The sequence below is a fragment of the Bison bison genome, unplaced genomic scaffold (genome assembly GCF_000754665.1).
Source record: "Bison bison bison isolate TAMUID 2011002044 unplaced genomic scaffold, Bison_UMD1.0 scf7180017864268, whole genome shotgun sequence".
NCBI lineage: Eukaryota > Metazoa > Chordata > Mammalia > Artiodactyla > Bovidae > Bison > Bison bison.
The window spans coordinates 908,365-930,684 of NW_011494840.1; the positions used below are offsets into that span (position 1 = coordinate 908,365).

Genomic DNA, 22,320 nt, shown 5'->3' on the forward strand with positions numbered 1-22,320 from the left:
GTTTAGGGATCCATTCCTGGGTTTCAACACCTACTTATACTTGGGGAAGATCTCCTGGAGAAGGAAATGGCAGCCCACCCCAGTATTTTTGCCTGGGAGATCCCACGGACAGACATGCTAGGTGGGTTACAGGCTGGGGTCGCAAAAGAGTTGGATATGACTTAGTGACTAAACCAGCACTTACACTTGAGCTGTCCCAGTCAGGTTACTGGATGCCTCTGAGCCTCCTTTACCCCACTGTAAAATGAGCATCGCTTACGCTCTCACAAGAGTTCCGAGGATAAGGCACTGGCAATGGAGTACCAAACACAGAGCTAGTGCTCTGACTGTCTGTCCCGACTCATCTTGCTCTGTCTTTAGTACTGTTTCCTCCGGTTTCTGCTCTTCCTTCCCCAGGCAGATGCTTAAGGGTCTCGTGCGTCCTCTCTGAAAACCTGCTTTGAATCAGTGGAGAAGGAAATGGCAACCCACTCCAGTGTTCTTTCCTGGAGAATCCCATGGACGGAGGGGCCTGGTGGGCTACAGTCTATGGGGTTGGAAAGAGTCAGACACAACTAAGCAACTAACACACATACACACACACACACCCCCCAACTGAAGACATCGCGGCATACTGGTTTCCCTCCAATGAAGAATATTCATTCAAACTAAGACGAGAGAAGTCACTTGGGGGAATTTGGGAGCTTTCCTTTGTATAGGAAAGATCAGCTCTGCTTACTATCAGGAAACTGGACCAACATTTTATAAAAGGTATGTTCATCATAAAGGGTTGTTGCCAACTCTAAGATTGAGTCACTTGCTCCTCAATTACCAGCATTCCAATTGAGAATAATTTTATTATATGCAGATTACATGCATGTAAACTTCAACTAAAGCTTCCTCAAAGAGAAAAAAAAATTGCTATTAAGTATGGAAAGCTAACTTGGAGTAATACACATGACTTTGATGAAACAATCTTTTTTTGATGAAAGAAAATCTAATAACATTAGTTCAAAAATCTACTTTTAGTAAATATTCCTTTATTAGATTTTTTTCCCCTAGGAAATGTACTTTCTTATGCTGTAAAAGGTTGTCCTTCCACACACACAAAGTGGTGGGAAATTATTTTTTGTAAAAAGATAAGTTTCTTAAGAAAGTGAAAAAACACAAATTTGGCCTCAGAACAAAGAATCAAAAATAGAATGGTTGGTTAAAACGTTTTAATTATATGAGATGCTTCAGGCCATTCAAGATTTCTTTCTTTAATTTTCTAAAATCTTCTTTGACACTCCCCTGAATAACAACACTATCTCTGATTTAGGGAAGACTTAGGGAACATCTCTTAAATCCTTGGAGGGAAAGACATTTTCTTGAAGAAACTGAGCAAAGTATGCTGTTATCCAAGGGTCCATGGCTCCTGAAAACTCCTATTCCTTGGTTCTTTTCAGACATTCACATTGATCAGAATAAATCAATAAAAGAATTTCCCCTAACTTTTCTGAAGGCTAATTGCTCAAACACATGTGCTAAAATTGTATACTACACTATTCACTCATTTGAGGGACACTGCATATTATTTGATTATTGTTCAATAAGAGAGAGAGTTACTAGTTTTTCTGTTTCACACTGTCGTAAGACCCTGTAACACGCACTTTAGGAATCTCATGGCATCCAGCAGGGTGAATCAGACGCCATCTCTCAGTCTCAGTCAGAAGGGTCTTGGCTCTGTGAACCTGCCCTTCTTGTGTGTGCTCAGGTGTTCAGTTGTGTCCGACTCTTAGTGCCCCAATGGACTGTAGCCTGCCAGGCTCCTCTGTCTATGGAATTTTCCAGACAAGGATACTGGAGTGGTTGCCACCTCCCACTCCAGGGGAACTCTCCAGTCCAAGGATTGAACCTGCATCTTTTGCATCTCCTGCACTGGCAGGCGGATTCTTTACCACTGACACCATCTGGGGAGCATAATTGATATACAAAGACTTGCACATATTTAATGTGTACAATGTGTTGAATTTGGACAGATGCAAACACCTGTGATCCAATCCCCACAACCAAGGTAACTGATATATTCAGCACCTCGCAGGGTTTCCTTGTGGTCCTTGTGTGTGGGCATGCGTGTGTATGTGGTAAAAACTCTTAATGTGAAATCTGCCTTCTTAACAAGTTTTGAAACGCACACTACTGTATCACTAGCTATAGGCACCATGCTGTATAATGGATCTCTGGAAAGTAAATAATCATCTCACAAAACTGAAACTTTATACTCAGTGAATAACAACTCCCCAGTACCCCCACTCCTCAGCCCTGGCAGCCACTACTGTATTCTCTGCTTCTACAAGTCTGACCATTTCAGAAATCTCATAAAGTGGGATAAGGTGGTCCTTGTTTTGGTGACTGTCTTATTTCACCCAGCATAACATCCTCCAAGTTTACCCATGTTGTCGTGATGAGCAGGAGTTCCTCCATGTTTGTAAGGCTCAACCTTTATGCCTCAGTTGTCAGTTCCAGAAAGAAACCACCTTGAATTATCGTTTCTAAGTTTTCTTCCTCTAGTCCAATTTTCTGTGAGCTAAACCTAAATACGTGAAGGGCAAGGACCGTATCATATCCATTTTTGCAAATCCAGCTCTTAACAGGGTGTTAGGCACAGAGTAGGCCTTAAATAAATGTTTAATAGTTTGTGAAACTATTAAACAATGTGAATTAGGGACAGGTTAATTTTTTATAAGCTCATTTCCTGAAAATATTAGTTAATATGATCATGAAAGGACTGATTTGGGAAAACTCTGATCATTTCTAACCAGTTGGGAAATAAAAGTCCTCTTGCTAAAGTACATTATGTTTAGAAAAATTAAACATGAAGATGGCATAGAAAAATTAAACATGAAGATAGCATAGAAAAATATGGGGAGCCAGATATTTCACCTCTATTTTCAATGCTGCTCTTAACTAATTCCTGCAAGAATGACCAGGTGCTTCATGGGAATTTTTATAGTATGGTGGCATGCGTGACATTAATTCAACCAACCATGTAAATAATTTAAATTATTTAAAAATTCAAAAGCTGATAAAAAATGCACCCCAAGATAGAGTTTTGATAATACTTGTATTAGAGAAAAGATATTTTAATCAACTAGAGGAGTTATCCTAGAATTAAATTCATGTTGTGAATTGTATGGCAGAAACCAACACAACATTATAAACTGATTACCCTCCAATTAAAACAAAACAAGACACAAGACAAAGAATTTTCATGAACCACAATTCTTAAACAAAAATGAGCTGATGGTATAGTCTAATACTTTTAAAACAAAAGCTAACTGTGAATAAAAACCTTTTGGGGGGCATAGATTCTTCTCCTTTATTTTGAAGTTTAACAAATTGATATTTTCTTATATTATAAACTATAGTAAACCATTTTTCTTTCAAATACCATGTACTCAGGATTTAATGAACACTTTGTATCAGACCCATAGCTGAGTTTATATTCTAAATCTAACACTTGAAATAAAATAACTACCTCTCTCTTCCAAACACTCTGACAATAAAATAAAACCTGTGGAATTGGATATTATAAACTTTCATATGGCTGCATGTTCCTTAATCTTCTAAATTCTCCAGTAAAGTCATTTGATCTATAGCTGAGAACTCATTCCAGGATTTGGTATAATCCTCTTCTGTCCTAGACATTTGGCAAGCTTGTCATAAAGACCTTCATCATTCAAATTCCTCCTTTGAGACAACAATTATCTTGTCTTGAAAGCAGTGTCATACATTTAGAAAACTATGTGATGGTCTAATCTTGCCTGTTAGCTTGTACCAGCTTTTCTTGTTTATAGCAGGAGACAATTACGGAAAATCCTACAATGTGTCCTCTTTTGCTAGAAAATTTGGAATAACAAAGCTGATTCCTTTAAAGACTGGGTTCCAGGATGCCCAATTTATGTCTCCCCCCTTACCCCACTACACTTGTTTCATAACAATATCAACTGACACCAGTACATTGCTAAGAGAACAATTTACTTGAATGGCTAAATGGATGAAACGAAACCAGGATAGAGCGGCAGTCTTGTTCATTTTTGGCACGTGACCACACCCTAAGTGACTCTTGGGAGGTCTAGTCTAGAGCCCTCTAGTGGTGGTACAGGTGCTTCTGGTCTTTAAAAAGACAATCAATTCACCATCTTCATTTTCTCATCTACAAAGTACATTCATTTGTTGACTCATTCATTGAATAATTAATAGTCACATGCTACATGCCAGAAACTGTGTTACACAATTATGCTTCAATATGCCAGCATATTTGGAAAACTCAGCAGTGGCCACAGGACTGGAAAAAGTCAGTTTTCATTCCAATCCCAAAGAAAGGCAATGCCAAAGAATCCTCAAACTACCACACAATTGCACTCATCTCACACGCTAGTAAAGTAATGCTCAAAATTCTCCAAGCCAGGCTTCAGCAATACATGAACCATGAACTTCCAGATGTTCAAGCTGGTTTTAGAAAAGGCAGAGGAATCAGAGATCAAATTGCCAACATCCACTGGATCATCGAAAAAGGAAGAGAGTTCCAGAAAAACATCTACTTCTACTCTATTGACTATGCCAAAGCCTTTGACTGTGTGGATCACAATACACTGTGGAAAACTGTTCAAGAGATGGGAATACCAGACCATCTGACCTGCCTCTTGAGAAACCTATATGCAGGTCAGGAAGCAACAGTTAGAACTGGACATGGAACAACAGACTGGTTCCAAATAGGAAAAGGAGTACGTCAAGGCTGTATATTGTCATGCTGCTTATTTAACTTCTATGCAGAGTACATCATGAGAAACACTAGGCTGGAAGAAACACAAGCTGGAATCAAGATTGCCAGGAGAAATATCAATAACCTCAGATATGCAGATGACACCCTTATGGCAGAAAGTGAAGAGGAACTCAAAACCCTCTTGATGAAAGTGAAAGAGGAGAGTGAAAAAGTTGCCTTAAAGCTCAACATTCAGAAAACGAAGATGATGGCATCTGGTTGCATCACTTCATGGGAAATGGATGGGGAAACAGTGGAAACAGTGTCAGACTTTATTTTTTTGGGCTCCAAAATCACTGCAGACGGTGACTGCAGCCATGAAATTAAAAGATGCTTGCTCCTTGGAAGGAAAGTTATGACCAACCTAGACAGCATATTAAAAAGCAGAGACATTACTTTGCCAACAAAGGTCTGTCTAGTCAAGGCTATGGTTTTTCCAGTGGTCATGTATGGATGTAAGAGTTTGACTGTCAAGAAAGCTGAGAGCTGAAGAATTGATGCTTTTGAACTGTGGTGTTGGAGAAGACTCTTGCGAGTCCCTTGGACTGCAAGGAGATCCAAGCAGTCCAATCTAAAGGAGATCAGTCCTGGGTGTTCATTGGAAGGACTGATGCTAAAGCTGAAACTCCAATATTTTGGCTACCTCATGCAAAGAGTTGACTTATTGGAAAAGACTCTGATGCTGGGAAGGATTGGGTGCAGGAGGAGAAGGGGACGACAGAGGAAGAGATGGCTGGATGGTATCACTGACTCGATGGACATGAGTTTGGGTGAACTCCGGGAGTTGGTGATGGACAGGGAGGCCTGGCATGCTGTGATTCATGGGGTTGCAAAGTGTAGGACACGACTGAGCAACTGAACTGAACTGAGAGGTTCAAAATAAATTCACAGGCAGTGGCCAGAAAGATAAGAAAAATAAGAGTTGAGTTACAAAACAACGTGCTCTCTCTGCAGGAGGTTTAAGCTCATAGGATCATGGAAGATGACCCTCATGTGCTGAAAACACCTGAAAGGGCTACATGGGAGATCTGGGGACTGAGCGGAGCCTGACAGGTGGGGGAGCTCACCTGGACCTCAGGGAGAGCATTCACAATCTATGGCATTTTTGAGATCGTAAAGAAAGATGACACTACAAGTTGCAAACCTAGGAAGGGCACAGAGAAGGATAGACAAAGAGAGGCAAAGGGCAAACTCTGAAGGGGTTAGAACGGTCTGTAGAAAGTGTGGAATCCATCTAGAAGGAAAGGGATATTATTAAAGAGTTTTCAACCAAAGACCTACACAATCAGAGTTATGATTTAAAATATGACTCCACTTGTAGAAAGTAGAGGCCAAGAGACCAGCCGGGAGAAGGCTACAGAAACAGATACAGGTTGACAAGCGCCTAAATAAGGCAGTGGCATGAAGAATGAGAGCTACTAGGACATAGAATTCACATGATTTAGGAACTATTTGGATGTGGGCATAGAGAGAGACAGCAAATATCTAGGATCATTTTAGAGTTTAGCTTTGGACAGACCATGTTTGTAGCATGCAGGAGACTTCCAAGTACAGATACTGAGCAGGTGGTCGGGTGTAGGAGTCTGGAACTCAGGAGGATGTCTGGGTGGAAAGAGAAGACTGGGATTCTTTAAACCATACAACACAGAAATAAGGGATGAGGGCTTTAAGAAAGGAGACCAAAAGGATGGATCCAAAGATAGAAAAATATCCGCATCAATGAACCAAGAGAATAGAGAGTTTCAAGGATGACCAGTCAACAGTGTCAATTCCTATGTGTGCTTTGTGTTGTGTGTTTAGTTGCTCAGTTATGTCCGACTCTTTGCAACTCTTGGGACTGTCGCCTGCCAGGCTCCTCTGTCCTTGGGAATTTTCAGGCAAGTATACTGGAATGGATTTCCATTTCGTCCTCCAGGGGATCTTCCCAACTCAGGGATCGAACCTGCATCCCCTGTGTCTCCTGCATTGTAGGTGGATTCTGACTCTGCTGAGGCATCAGGGAAGCCCATTCAGCAGTGACATAAAGTGAAGCCTCAAAAGTGCCCAGGGAATCCTGTGACTCAGACACACTGGTGACCATAGAGGATGCAGGGCAATGCAGTAGCTTGGACACAAACCAGACTCTAGGGAGTTGGAGAGTGAGCAGGAGCACAAGAGATGGAGTATTTCTTGTAGAAGCTTGGGATAAAGAACAAGATCAGATAACTGGCTATGAGATCTTTATGGCTATCTTTAGCAAGAACGTTCTACAAAATTTTACTGGCAACGCAGCTGTACCAAGAAAGGTGGGCAAACTTCCACAGACACCTAACTGATCACCAGGCTGGATGTTAAGACACTGAGGAGATGGGGCTCAGGTGGGTTCAGCACGGGATTCGCTGATCTGGGTCTTGGCTTGGGTCACCCGTGCAGGCGGTGTACTTACTCACGTCCAGGAATGAGGTGGGTGGGAGCCAGGACAGCCAGCGTCCAGCCTCCCTGACCTCTTGTTTGTGATGGTGAAAGGCGTAGGGAACACGACCATGTTAAACAGTGGAGAGATGGAAATTATTATCTACAGGGGATTACAGTGACCTGTAGATGAACACACAGACATACAGAGAGGCTTTGATGAAACATGCTGCTGTCTACTCACAGGTGGTCCTGGAGGCCCTGGTTTTCCTGGAGGCCCTGGTTTTCCTCGTCTTCCCTGGAAACCAAAGAGAAACAGATAATAAATACTGTGATTCCACTTTAAGATGAGACAGTATTAGATGGAAGTTCAAAGACTGTAAAAATTAACTCAAAGTTAAAAAACAATCCCAAGTCCACATGACCTTTAAAGGTCAGTGAAGTCTGAAAGCTATGGGACAATTCTTAACAACGAAGACAAGAACAGTAGTGCCGGGAATGAATAAATCGTGACTCTTATTAGCAGCCCTTTAAAGGCTGTCTACCTTGACTCTCTAGCAAAGTAATATAAAATATCTGAAAGGTTGGCTAAGATTAGCATTTTATTTGATAATTCAATGGGTTCAGGTGCAATAATCAATGCATTTGTCACCTTAAATTGGTATTTTCAGAGAGTGATCTGAATTTCAATTTTAAAGGAATTTCCTAAGGGTGAGATTAAGTATTCAAAATATATTTTTTCTGAGCCCCAGCCTGGAATTACCAGTTTAGAATCTCTGGGGAAGGGATCCATGAATCTGAATTAATAAAAAAAAAAAACAAAAAGACACTTCAGGTAATTCTCATGTTCACTAAAGTTTGAAAAGCACTTCACAAAGGTATATTATAATTATATGCATTATGCAAAGCAAATTACCTAGCTCTTTTCTTCCCTTTGGATGGCTAAGCTGTTTTATAAGTGAACTAAAATGTTCACTCCTTGCTTATTAATCTTCATTAACTCGCCAAGTTTACAACTAGCTAAATCACAATAGCAAGAGTCAGAATGACAGTTCTAAGTATCTGTATTTTTGATATCATTTGAAGAGCATTTATTTATTATACACTTATTTTCTTATTTTTTTTTCCTTTCTAATAGAAGGAAGCAAGCTTAGGTATGGAAAGCATACATTTTGAATGAGAAGCATTTCTATGTATGGTTTCTAAATATGACCATTCTCTTTCATTGTTATTAATAACTTCATTTTATTACCACATTGGTAGTATGTTAATACATATAAAGGCTTGCCATTTCAAAGGTAAAAGTATTAGTGATCTTTCAACTCTTTTTGAGGAGAATTGTGAGCACAAGCTCTCACAGAATTGTGAGAAAGGCCCAATTTCACTGATTAACTTTCTTACTCTGAAAGCGTCAGGCAAAGTTTCCTGATTTCTTTGGTCTTCAACTAGGCTTGGAGTGGGGTAAGAAATTCAAGATAAGCTGAAGCAACAGAGCAAACTTTAGAAGGTAGGTTAGCACATAAGACACTGCGATTGCATGGGGAATGCTGAAGGCAAGTTAAGTTCCTACTATCAAAGACTCCAATGATAGCAGTTGTTTTCAGAAAAAAAAAAAAAAATCCTGCTTAACATCTACAGAACAGATTTTTTAATAATTTTATTAAAACCAGAAATATAATTAGTAGTATTTTCATGTACCTTCTGTTTTAGAGTTCTGAACCCTGGAGTTCTTTTTAGGGTTTGCAAGATTGGAATAAATATATAATATTCTGTATACTGAATGAAAGTTATACATATGTTCATACTTTACTAGTCTTGCAGTTTACACATTCTGAAAATCAATATATTGCATCTTTTAGTATATGCAAGTCGATCAGCCCCTGAGGATTAATCAATGATAAAAAGCCACTTGCCATGGCTTCCCATTTCTCGCGTCACTGCCTCAACTATCCTGCCCGCTGCAAGTGGAAGCGCTGTAGTTGATTAATTCACGAGAGCGCAAAGAAACAAAATCAGTGACATGGAAGGAGGTGATCAGTTCTTTCTTTAAGTTGACGTAAGTTAAATCCACAGGACCAACTTCTGGTGCAGTCTCTTTTCCTTAAGGAGGTATATATGTTACTTGGGGCAGGAAGTGGGGAAAACGAAGCTACTGATGACCTTTTACCCCAGCGTTCATGTTGAAGATAAACCAACTTTCAGATACTGTAACACAGCATCGGCATGGCTTAGGGAGAGGAGGAAAAAGCATTCACGATTCCATATGGTATGGGCAAGCTTTTGAATTCTAATTCATCACTGCTGATTTACACCATCATTCGAGTCAGCCTTGCAATTATCGGAGTGTGCAGTGTGTCTCTGGAGGAGCACGGGGGAATGCTGATTCTCTTCACATCTCCTTGCAAAGAGTGGACAAGCAGGCAAAATGTTTTTGAGCAGGAGTCCCCAATCTTTCTGGCACCAAAGACCAGTGTCATGGAAGTCAATTTTTTCCCAGATGGGGATGGCGGGCAGGATAGTTGAGGCAGTGATGCGAGAAATGGGAAGCCATGGCAAGTGGCTGATGAAGCTCCGCTGGCTTACCCACCACTCATCGCCTGCTGTGACGCCCAGCTCCCCAAACAGGGGTCAAGGACCCCGGTTTTTGAGGACTGTCAAATTATCAGAACATATTATACACAGCAACTTCAGCCAGCACGTATATGCAGTTTAAATGTTTGAATTTCTAGTAACATTCCGAAGCAGACTTGAAATTTTCTTTTCCAGCTTTACTGCGACATACCTGACCGCACAGAGTCGGACACGACTGAAGCGACTTAGCAGCAGCACCTAACAGGTACTATTGTATAAGTTTCATGTGTACAAACTGATGACTTCATCCACTTCTATATTATGAATAAAGTCAGTGAATACTTCAATCGCACTACATAATTATCATTTGTGTGTGTGTGTGTTGAGAATATTTAAAATCTACTCTCTCAGCAACTTTCACATATAAACACAGCATTGTTAACTACGGTCACCATGCTGTACATTATAATTTCCCCAAACATGCTCATCTTCTAGCTGGAAGTTTGTGCACTTTGCCCACCCTCAGCCTCTGGCGGCCAAAATCCTGTCTCTGCTTCTGTGAGTTCGGCTTTTTTAGATTCCATATTCTGGGGCTGGGGCTAGGAGTACCGCCCTGATGAGGGTGGAGGAACCATTTTTATGTATTTGTTTCAACTTCTGTCTTATGTCAGGCCCTTCATTACAGGGCTCACTCTAGACCCCTTGTAAAGTGAGACAAGAATGGAGACTCGGATTGGATTGGGATGAAAATCCCGGCAAAAAACAGATAAATGCTGAGCTGGGCATGGCCATCCTGACCAGGAGAACTGGTAACAGGTGGCCTTTTGCTCAGGAGCAGCTCTGACCAGTTGGAGTCTGGCTTAATCTCCAAATGGTTGGAGACATACTGTTTCAGCATAACTACAATTGGACTAATCCAATACTTTTCTTAAGATTGGAGTGAAAGTGAAGTCGCTCATTCCTGTCCGACTCTTTGCAGCCCCGTGGACTGTAGCCTACCAGGCTCCTCCATCCACGTGATTTTCCAGGTAAGAATACTGGAGTGGGTTGCCATTTGGAGTATGAAGCATAAAATGCAGATTTGCCATATCAGGTGCCCAGGACACCTCAAAGTGCTCAGCATGTAAGTTTCCTTTTTGGCAACAGTGTGAAGGCTATTAGACAGTGGTTTCCGTGTTTGTCCAATGATTTAAACCCAGTGGTGCTCTAATCACATATCAGCATCCTCAGGGGCCTACTTGAATCCTCAGGAGGCCTAGTAGATGGGACTTCACATTTATAACAAGTTCCCAGCAACGCTGCTGCTAATGGCCTGGAGACTACACTTGGAGAACTCCTGTCCTAAGCCTCAATCTACTATTTCAAACTCAGGTGATCTTATATAGCCCTTCATTCTAATAGCTTAGAACAGAAGTGCTGTGTTGGTTCTATGATCACATGTCTCTTTAAGAATAAAAACCTCACTGTCAATTTCAGGACCACTTGGATTGGAATCCCAGTCTTTTCTCTTATGGAAGCTTATTGTGTCAAGATGTCACGCTGTAAAATTGGTGCTTATACTTTGTAGCCCATTTGTTAATTAAAAAAGAGATCATATGGAAAACTCTTACCACACAACACACGTTGGAATGGTAAACAGAAAATAAGTGTTGGCAAGGATCTGGAGACACCAGAATGCTTATCACTACAGGTGAAATTGTACAGTGGAGCAACTGCAATGGAAAACACTATGCAGATTCTTAAGACTACCATGTGATCCAGAAATCCCACTTCTGGGTCTGTATCCAAACAGACTGAAAATCAGGGTCTTGAAGAGATATTTGCACACCCATGTTCATAAGCAGCACTACTCAGAATAGCCAAGAGGTGGAACCAATCCAAACGTCCATGGACGGTTGAGTAGATAAAACAAAATGAGGTGCAGACAATGGGATACTATTCAGTAAGGAAGAGAATTCAGTTACATGCTACAACAGGGGTAAACCTTGATATGTGTGTGTGTGTTCAGTCACTCAGTCATGTTTGACTCTTTGTGACCCCAAGGACTGTAGCCCACCAGGCTCCTCTGTCCATGGAATTCTCTAGGCAAGAATACTGTGTGGCTTGCTAGTCCCTTCTTCAGGAGATCTTCCCAATCCAGGGACTCAACTTAGGTCTCCTGCACTGCAGGCAGATTCTTTACCATCTGAGCCACCAGGGAAGCCCAAACCTGGATGACATCATGCTAACTGAAACAGACATAGTGAAATAAGTCACTAAAAGACAAATACGGCATGATTCACTCATATGTTGTCAGATTTATAGAAACAGAAGGTAGAATGGTGTTGTCCAGGACCTGGGGGGTTGGCGGATATAGGAATTTATTTAATGGGAACAGAGTTGTAGTTTTACAAGATGAAAAGTTCTGGAAATCTTTTCACAGCGATGCAAATATACTTAACACTACTGGACCGTACACTTGAAAATGGTTAAAATGGTAAATTTTATGCTACCTGCTTTTTTCCACAATTAACAACAAAAAGTCCTACTATAATGTCTGATAAAATAGTAATAATAAATGTTAGTTCTTTTTTGCCCTGTCCTTCTACCATCCTTTAGCCAATTATCCATTTTTTAATTTAAAAATAGACAAAGTAAATTGTAGATTATTCATACTATGTAATACAATATAGTGATGGAAATTAATGGAATACAATTGCATGCATCGATATGGTTGAATTGTGTAAACATAATGTTCATCAATTTATATAAGGAATAAAAGCAGGCAATACTAATCTAAATTGTTAGAAGCTGCAACAGGTCACTGATGCGGGAGTCGGGAGGAACTAGGAGCATTAGAGGGCTTACAGGGTTGGTGATGCTGATGTTCTGTCTCTTGGACCATGTGCTGGTCACAAGGGTATTCATGCTTTGTGAAAACTCAGCAAACTTGTATCATCAGGATACATGCATCTTTCTGAATGTATACTCTATTTCAATATATATATATATACTTAAACAGGAGATTTCTACAAAGGAATGATTTTACTTGAATTATCAAGTGACTTCACCCATCTGCATTTGCTGCATGGGTCAATATTGGCAGAAGAGGGGGGAAAAAAATCCAAGTCTATTTAAATAAATGACATCTACAAATTTTCAACAGTAAAAATAACCTGATGCTTCCAGGATGACTTGCAGTATGAGAGCACATGGATCTTAAATTAGCTACTTGATTTATAAACACTTGGACATCCAAGAGCATTAAGAAGGCAAGAATGCAAATAACAGATGACTGGTACTTATCTGACAGATGGTTTTTGTTGTTGATAAGGATGATGATGAGAAGGATAAGTTACAGAAGTAATCAGACTGAAATAAAGGGCGACATGCAGACCTCAAGCCCACAGAGGAGACGTGTATAAGTAATCTCTCTAAATTGCCAGGTCTTGCTAATGCAGCTGGCTACTCTCCAGAATTCCCCTATTCCCACGTGTGTACGTAGCACACTCTTAGGCATCAGCTCAGCCTGAACAAGGTACCAAGGAAATGTCAAGGAAGAGGAGACAGGCCCTTGAGCGGCACCCACAACTGTGAAGGAGGTGTTAATTACACAGGAAAACATCACGGGCTATCTTGGCAGTTTAGTTTTCCTTTTCTACATTGTGAACGGAAATAAGATTTATGACTGATGTAAAAAGTTAGCACGTTTTGAAATCAACGATATGTGAAAAAATGGGAGAATACTTGTATGAGCAATGCATAATAGCCTAAGTGAATTTTATGTCTTAACATCTTTAAAAATACATCTAAGACAGCAACGTGGCCAGTCATAAAGGTCTCATTATTTGAGGGATCAGACAAGTAGCTCTTGTAAGGACATGGAAAGAGGATGTAATTCAGCATGAACAAAGAATCTGATATAGGCTCAGAGCTAAGGAAAGATGAATCCATATTGTGGTGCTATTCCCAGAGTTGCTTTTCTCGTTTAAGTTAGGATCTTAAAATGTCTAAATCATATCACATTTTCCCCATCTCTCTGTTCCCTTCCTTTCTTCCCCTTGGATGGACTCTACCTGTAACTAATGTGGCTTTTCAAATACAAGATAGAAATGTGACAGTATTAGCTAACCCCCTCAGCTACAATTGAATAAATGATAATCTGAGTAAACAACACTTCACTGAAGCATTGGCCTGGGCCAAATGGTCTGGTCTGTGGTCAGTGCTGTCTACAGTCGCTGTTTAGTATTTATGGTGTTACTAATTTGATCATGAAAATAAGTTAGTCAAAGTCTGATCTCTTAAGTACCCTCTGACTGGATGAAACCCAAATCAACTTTTCCTGTGTGCTCCAAGCTGTCCATGTACGAAGAAACAGAAGTCTATGACAAATGAGTCTTCAAATGGTTACCATTGATCAAATGCTTGCCATGGTCCAGTCACTGAGTGCTTACACATGCGTCCATGCTAAGTCGCTTCAGTCGTGTCCAACTCTTTGTGACCCTATGGACCATAACCCACCAAGCTCCTCTGTGCATGGGATTCTCCAGGCAAATATACTGGAGTGGACTGCCATGCCCTTCTCTGGTGATCTTCCCAACTCAGGGATTGAACCCGCATCTCTTGTGTCTCCTGCATTGGCAGGCGGGTTCTTCCACTAGCGTCACCTGGGAAACCCCTTACATTATTTCCTTTAATCCATCCAAAACAACTGGGGGTGGGTGATAATGTTCCCGTTTTACACAGAGAGACATGTTAAACACTGAGCTCCAAATCACTCTCCTTTTAATTGGTGGGGCTAAAATTTAAACCCTAGTGCATCTGATCTTAACACCCATAATCCTCAGGATTAAGGTTTCCTTAGGGGTGCGTGGTATCCTGGTCATTCACAATTTCAGTTACTTTGCTGCTCTAACTGTTGAGGTTCTCTTGTTTTCTCACCACCAAGCCAGACTTTCAGATGTCCCCATATCTTGTTACTTTGCCTTTTGGAATTTGGGTCTTCCTGGTCTTCCCCCACTCCCATGATGGCTGTGCACCCCCGCCTGCTGCCAGCAGGCCGACCACAAGCTTCCACGTAGACTTGTCTGGACTCCTGAGCATTTTGCCAAACCACCAGCTCTTTCAGTCCCAATCGTGAGCTCTGTTTTCTGTGCCCGCCATTGCCAATCTCTGCCAAGGCATTTGGTTCATCTCAGTTCACAGGTGGGGTGGTGGTAGGGTGTGACTTAACTGCTTCCTGACCATCTGTGACACATTTTATCATCTTTGAGCAGCAGTGAGAGGGTGGGTGCTGGAGGCATTCCTCCCCCCAAATCTGGAAGTTCACACAGGCTGCTCACAGACTGGAGGGGAAGAACCAGGCTTGGACACTGCCTTCCTTGTCCCAGAGCTATGCTCTGAGAGACTCATCTCTAAGGACTCTCAGAGCCTCAAGCATCTTCCACTTTTATTAAGGGAACTGTCCCATTTTACTGTAGGTAAAATAAACATGTAGAGCGACAAACAATTGCATATAGACCAATAGCGTCTTATTTAAAAGAAATGTTAACAGGAAAGCAACAAGATGCGGTTCTTCAGCACACTTCCGTCAGGCCAGAGCCACAGCCCTTAAATAAGAAGGAACTCAGCTTTGTCAGTCAGCACTGGAACAAAGAAATCATTTATGACACGATGACACACTTTAACATATGAAATGTACCCTCAAGGGGTGGACTTCAATGAGAAGGACTGCATTGACCAGCACCAAATAAATTCGTGGAATACATTTTGTAGCTATTCAACAACTGGCTGTAAGCAAAGAGAACTTCTGAGGATCCAGAAGATGAAACTATGAGGGTCATCCCATTTTGAGACACAAGAATTTTCACTGCAGAATTCTCAATATGCCAATTTGAATTTAATGGCTTAAACTGCATTTAGAAATTTAAATTGACTTCAAACCCTATCAAAAAGATGAATAAATTTATTCAGTAGAAATGTACTGTGTTTTACATACTGTTCTAGGGGGAAATAGGGGTTCCCTCGTGGTTCAGATAGTAAAGAATCTGCCTGCAATGCAGACCCGGGTTTGTTCTTTGGGTCAGGAAGATTCCCTGGAGGAGGGCATGGCAACCCACTCCAGTATTTTTGCTTGGAGAATCCCATGGACAGAGGAGGCTGGTGGGCTATAGTCCATAGGGTCGCAAAGAGTCAGATACAACTGAGTGACTAACACTGCTGCTGCTGCTAAGTCGCTTCAGTCATGTCTGACTCTGTGCGACCCCATAGACGGAAGCCCACCAGGCTCCCCCATCTCTGGGATTCTCCAGGCAAGAACACTGGAGTGGGTCGCCATTTCCTTCTCCAATGCATGAACGTGAAAAGTGAAAGGGAAGTCGCTCAGTCGTGTCCGACTCTTAGCGACCCCATGGACTGCAGCCTACCAGGCTCCTCCGCCCATGGGATTTTCCAGGCAAGAGTACTGGAGTGGGGTGCCATTGCCTTCTCCGGTGACTAACACTAGGGGAAATATATTAATGATTAAGGCCTGGATCTTGCCTTCAAGGTAGGAGAGGAGAGACAGTTATTCACAACAGCTGTTTGGAGAGTGTTGTTCATTTGTTGCAGGTAAACTCAAGAGTTCCTGGGAGGAACGGTGAGACTTTAGTTCCTTTCCAAACCCTTCAGTAACTCTCTCCAGCTTTTAGTTTGGCAGGGGAAGTGTGTGTGGTGGGGGTCACCGGGATGGGACAGAAATGTTGGGGGAGAAACCTACCTGCACACCATTGGCAACGAGAAGGGGCTAGAGTCCCTCCGACAGAGATGGCTTCCCCGGACACTTGTGCCCTGACTCAGACGCGTGTCCTCTGATACTTACTGCCAAATTTTTAAGCGACTATGCTCAGGAGGCATTTCCCAGTCCACCACTACTTGCTCTTTCATAATCGACTTAAGTATTGGGACTACACATTGATGACCTTCAAACATTGAATGCCATTATGTAAATACTAGGTATGCTTTTTCTTGAATACTCTTTTCATTTCCTTAAACCTAGCATCCAAGGTCACTTGCCAGTGTGACTGGGTAAAGGGAACTCTGAATCTGACCTCATCCATCAGCCTTCCCACAGTTTCTCCTTCAGACCCAACCTTTCCCCAGAATAATGTTAGGGTGCCCTGACAAAGCTGGTACCTCAGTTAGCCCTGCAAGAGACAGCGGTGGGTCACTTGCTGGATTATTTTTATGTTCTCCTTTGACTATTGCATCCCCTTTAGAGAAGTATTCTTCAGGGAGAAACCCCAGATACATCTTATCCCAAGCATCCTGCTCCATAGTGTGTACATACATACATACATATAAATACATACACACATAAAACCTAATCAACTCTGCTGTTTCAACCACTCGATAACTTTTAACTCATCATTTGCTCACCTGTGTGCAGTCAGGTCATTCAAGATGGCTGTTCTCTTGCTCTCTGTACATCCCCTGCCCAACCAGTGCCTGCTTCACCTACATCAACTGACATGACTGACCTTCCTACAGACTTGCTCCAGGTCCCAGCTGTGATTTTTCTTATCAAAGGGCAGTTAAGGGTCTCACAGCCCTTTGTTTGTTTCCCTGGTAACTAACGAGGCCACCTGTCAGCAGTTCAGTTCAGTTCAATCGCTCAGTTGTGTCCGACTCTCAGACATCAATTCCCCCATAACTGGTAATGGCCCCAAGACCTTGCTTCAGACATGTAAGCTCCCCATCCATTAAACCACCAATGCCTCTGTTGCTGACTCTGGCTCTTTCTTTGGTCTTTAAGCTGGGCAAGTGCAGGCCTTATAGGCCTGTGGAGTGCAGTCCACCACCCTGCCACCTCTTCACTGCATTTTTGTAATAGAGTATATTTCCCATTCTCAGCTGGCATGTGCCCAGATTCAATCATTAATTCATTCAACAAACATTTAATGAGTTCTTACTGTGGGCCAGATCCTTCTCTGCGCTCTGGAATTACCTCGAATCCATTCTGTCCTCATGGAGCTTTTATTCTAGTGGGAACACTGATAGTAATACATAATACAAGGTTTTTTCTCTCTGCCAGACATCGTTCAAAACAGTTTACATCCATATACCCATTAAATCCAGCCACAGGACTGGAAAAGGTCAGTTTCATTCCAATCCCAAAGAAGGGCAATGCCAAAGAATGCTCAAACTACCGCACAACTGCACTCATCTCACACACTAGCAAACTAATGCTCAAAATTCTCCAACTCAGGCTTTAACAGTACATGAACTGTTAACTTCCATATGTCCAAGCTGGATTTCGAAAAGGCAGAGGAACCAGAGATCAAATTTCCAACATCCGTTCGATCATAGATAAAGCAAAAGAATTCTAGAAAAATATCTACTTCTGCTTTAGTGATTACACCAAAGACTTTGACTCTGTAGATCACAACAAACTGTGGGAAATTCTTTAAGAGATGGGAATACCAGACCACCTTACTTGACTCTTTAGAAATCTGTATGCAGGTCAAGAAGCAACAGTTAGAACTGGACACGGAACAACAGATTGCTTTCAAATTGGGCAAGGAGTACGTTAAGGCTGTATATTGTCACCCTGCTTATTTAACTTATATTCAGAGTACATCATGAGAAATGTTGGGCTGGATGAAGCACAAGCTGGAATCAAGATTGCCAGGAGAAATATCAGTAACCTCAGATATGCAGATGACACCACCCTTATGGCAGAAAGTGAAGAGGAACTAAAGAGTCTCTTGAAAGTGAAAGAGGAGAGTGAAAAGCTGGCTTAATACTTAACATTCAAAAAACTAAGATCATGGCATCCAGTCCCATCACTTCACGGCAAATAGACGGGAAGCATTGGAAACAGTGACAGACTTCGCTTTTTTGGGCTCCAAAATCACTGCAGATGGTGACTGCAGCCATGAAATTAGAAGATTTTCTCCTTGGAAGAAAAGCTATGACCAAACTCGACGGCATATTAAAAACCAGAGACATTACTTTGCCAACAAAGGTCTGTCTAGTCAAGACTATAGTTTTTCCAGTAGTCATGTATGTATGTGAGAGCTGGACTGTGAAGAAACCTGAGCACTGAAGAACTGATGCTTTTGAACTGTGGTGTTGGAGAAGACTCTTGGGAGTCCCTTGGACTGCAAGGAGATCCAGCCAGTCCATCCTAAAGGAGATCAGTCCGGGATGTTCATTGGAAGGACTGATGTTGAAGCTGAAACTCCAATACTTTGGCCACCTGATGAGAAGAGCTGACTCATTGGAAAAGACCCTGATGCTGGGAAAGATCGAGGGCAGGAGGAGAAGGGGACGACAGAGGATGAGATGGCTGGATGGCATCACCGACTCAATGGACATGAGTATGAGCAAACTCTGGGAGTTGGTGATAGACAGGGAAGCCTGGTGTGCCATAGTCCATGGGGTCACAAAGCGTCGGACATGACTGAGCAACTGAACTGAACTGATCCATTAAATCTTCAAAGTCTTCAAAATATCTTTGAGGTATCTGTTTTACAGATGAGATAACTGAGTGACAGAGCAAGTTGCCTGAGGTCATATGTCTAGTAAGCAGCAGAGTTGGGATTGCATTCAGAAACTTGACTGTGTCATGTCTGGTCATCACCACTGTGCTGTACTGGTAACTGTGCTGTACTGTGCAAATCTGGTAACTACATGAGTAGAGAGAGAAATCCTGAATAGCAATATGAATCACAAAAAGTAAAGCAAGAGCAAAGGGATACAGAGTTAGAATGTGTGCAGCTTCAGATAGAAAAATCAGGGGAGGTCAGCAGACACCTGAACCAGTCTGTGGGCCGTGCAAGGGCTGAGAAGGGACATGGAGCAGAGGCAACATTGAGAACGCAGCCCTGAGCACAAGTGATTGAAGAGTCAGCAAGAAACAGGGGTGGCTGGAGAACAACAAACCACTCGATGGGTGGTTGGCAGAGCAGATTAGCACTATGATTGTGGTGGGAAACCAGTGGGAGTTGTTGTAATCGGGGCCACATAATGAGCCTGACCTAAGTACTTGCTGTGCAGATAACACAGGAACAACTGCTGCAAACTCATCACTTAATTCAGAGGCTCAATAGAACCGCTTATAGGTTATCTGATTTAGATTGCTTAGGGCAACATTTCCTTCCATTTGTGTAGATAATCAGGAGTTGATTATCTATATAGCACTTTGTGATGGTTAAGTTTACGACTCAAATTGGCTAAGCCAGGGTGCCTAGGTATTTGGCTGAACATTTTTCTAGATGTTTTTGTAAAGGTGGTTTTCAAATGAGATTAATATTTAGGTGCTGGTCTTTGAGTAAAGCAGGCTGCACTCAGTAAGGTGCGTGAGCATCACCCATCAGTGTAAAGCCTGAATGGATCAAAGACTGGCCTCCCCCAGACAGGAAGGGACTCTGCCCGAAGACGGCCTTGGACTTGAACTGCACCTCTTCACTGGGTCTCCGCCTCGAACATTTTGGATTTACCAGAACTCGACAACTGTGTGAGCCAATTCCTTAAAATCAGTCTCTGTCTCTGTTTCTCTGTATACACATCCTGCTGATTATGTTTCTTTTTTCTAGAGAACTCTGACTAACACCCATTTCCACTTATGGGTACAAAGGATTTTTTACCTTCCTTTAACATTACTGACCATAATATCTATTGTTCTCTGATATTTCCCAAGGCCATTGTGTTTGACTGAAAAAAGATATGAGGAAGTGAGATATACTTTATCCTTCACTGGGAACCATGTTTGAAATAGAGAACGCTGTATTATTTAAGTAGTGTTGCAAGACTTACATAAAGATATTAATAATTTAATGAACTTGTACTCGAGGGAAAAAATGTTCTTGAAACACGTCAGGATGAATTTTCAAGGGAAAGACCTAATTAGCAGTGTCTGAAGACTATGTCATCACATTTAGAAAACAAGAACTAGTCCCCGTGGACAGAATGGTGAGTTAGACTTTAAAGCTTTAACTACTCCCGTTAATATGTATGATTAATGAGCAATATATCAGTTGGTTGGCCTCACTCAAGTGAAAGACCTTGCAGGGGGGAAAAAAAAAGGATGTTTAAATTAATATACATGGAGATATGCAAAAGCAATTTACAATCTTTTTTTATATTATGATTAACTAATGACTTAGAGTCTCTATTGAGAAAGGATGCCATAGCTTGTACATCTTTTAAAATATAGAATCAAAGCTACAAAGATGTCTGAAAGTAACAGATGACCAAAGGTCCCAATGACTTCATGAATGGGAACTCAGGGAGGCTGTGCAGCAATACTTATTTGTTACATTACTCTTTTTATATATGTGCAAAAAAAAAAAAGCTCTCAATGTTAGATCACAGCTGAAAAACCAACAGCTAGGGGAAAAAGTTTACACTGAATTACTTATATCATTTGGAGAAGGAAACAGCAACCCACTCCCGTATTCCTGCTTAGAGAAATCCCACAGACAGAGGAGCCTGGCGGGCCACAGTCCATGTGGTCACAGAGAGTCAGACACGACTGAAGCGACTGAGCATGCACGCAGTTATGTCATTATCTTTTTCTTACGTATAATACAGTACTTTCACCAGATGATTATTTGGAGAAAATCAGATTTAAGATACAAGAGTTAAGTCCATTTAAAGGAGAGAGCATGTGAGGTGGGGTCTATTTGATGTCAAGATAGTCAAAGGCAAAGAGAAAAATCTGAACATGTGTTTATGTGATTCTAAACATAAACTATTTGGTAATATTTGCACGTTCATTGGGATGTCTGGGTTTCTAAAGACAGAACCTTAATTTAAGTCCTTCAGAAACACCGATAGCTAAAACTACAACAGCCACTGTTGAAAGCGATCAAAATAACAGATCTATTTGGAACTATAATGAGAAATCAACTGCCAGAAGAACACAATGAGTGGAGAAATGCAGTAAACAGATAATCTTCATCAACGATGAGCACAGCTGCATTTAACTGCTTCAGTTCAGTTCAGTTCAGTTCAGTCGCTCAGTCATGTCCGACTCTTTGCGACCCCATGAATCGCAGCACGCCAGGTCTCTCTGTCCATCACCAACTCCCAGAGTTCACCCAAACTCATGTGCATCGAGTCGGTGATGCCATCCAGCCATCTCATCCTCTGTTGTCCCCTTTTCCTCCTGCCCCCAATCCCTCCCAGCATCAGGGTCTTTTCCAATGAGTCAACTTTGCACATCAGGTGGCCAAAGTACTGGAGTTTCAGCCTCAGCATCAGTCCTTCCAATGAACACCCAGGGCTGATCTCCTTTAGGATGGACTGGTTTGATCTCCCTGCAGTCCAAGGGACTCTCAAGAGTCTTCTCCAGCACCACAGTTCAAAAGCTTCAATTCTTCAGCGCTCAGCTTTCTTCGCAGTCCAACTCTCACATCCATACATGATCACTGGAAAAACCATAGCCTTGACTAGATGGACCTTTGTTGGCAAAGTAATATCTCTGCTTTTTTAATATGCTGTCTAGGTTGGTTATAACTTTCCTTCCAAAGAGTAAGTGTCTTTTAATTTCATGGCTGCAATCACCATTTGCAGTGATTTTGGAGCCCCCAAAAATAAAGTCTGACACT

At 41.7% G+C, this 22,320-nt stretch overlaps 1 protein-coding gene across 1 annotated transcript in view; it reads right to left on the reverse strand.

Moving 5' to 3' along the window:
• COL19A1 (collagen, type XIX, alpha 1) overlaps positions 1-22,320 on the reverse strand; it is a 445,162-nt gene that overhangs the window by 123,846 nt on the left and 298,996 nt on the right. Inside the window, exon 17 of the mRNA XM_010848502.1 lies at positions 7,422-7,475. Within this exon, the coding sequence (XP_010846804.1) occupies positions 7,422-7,475 (54 nt within the window). The remainder of the gene's footprint in view (positions 1-7,421; positions 7,476-22,320) is intronic.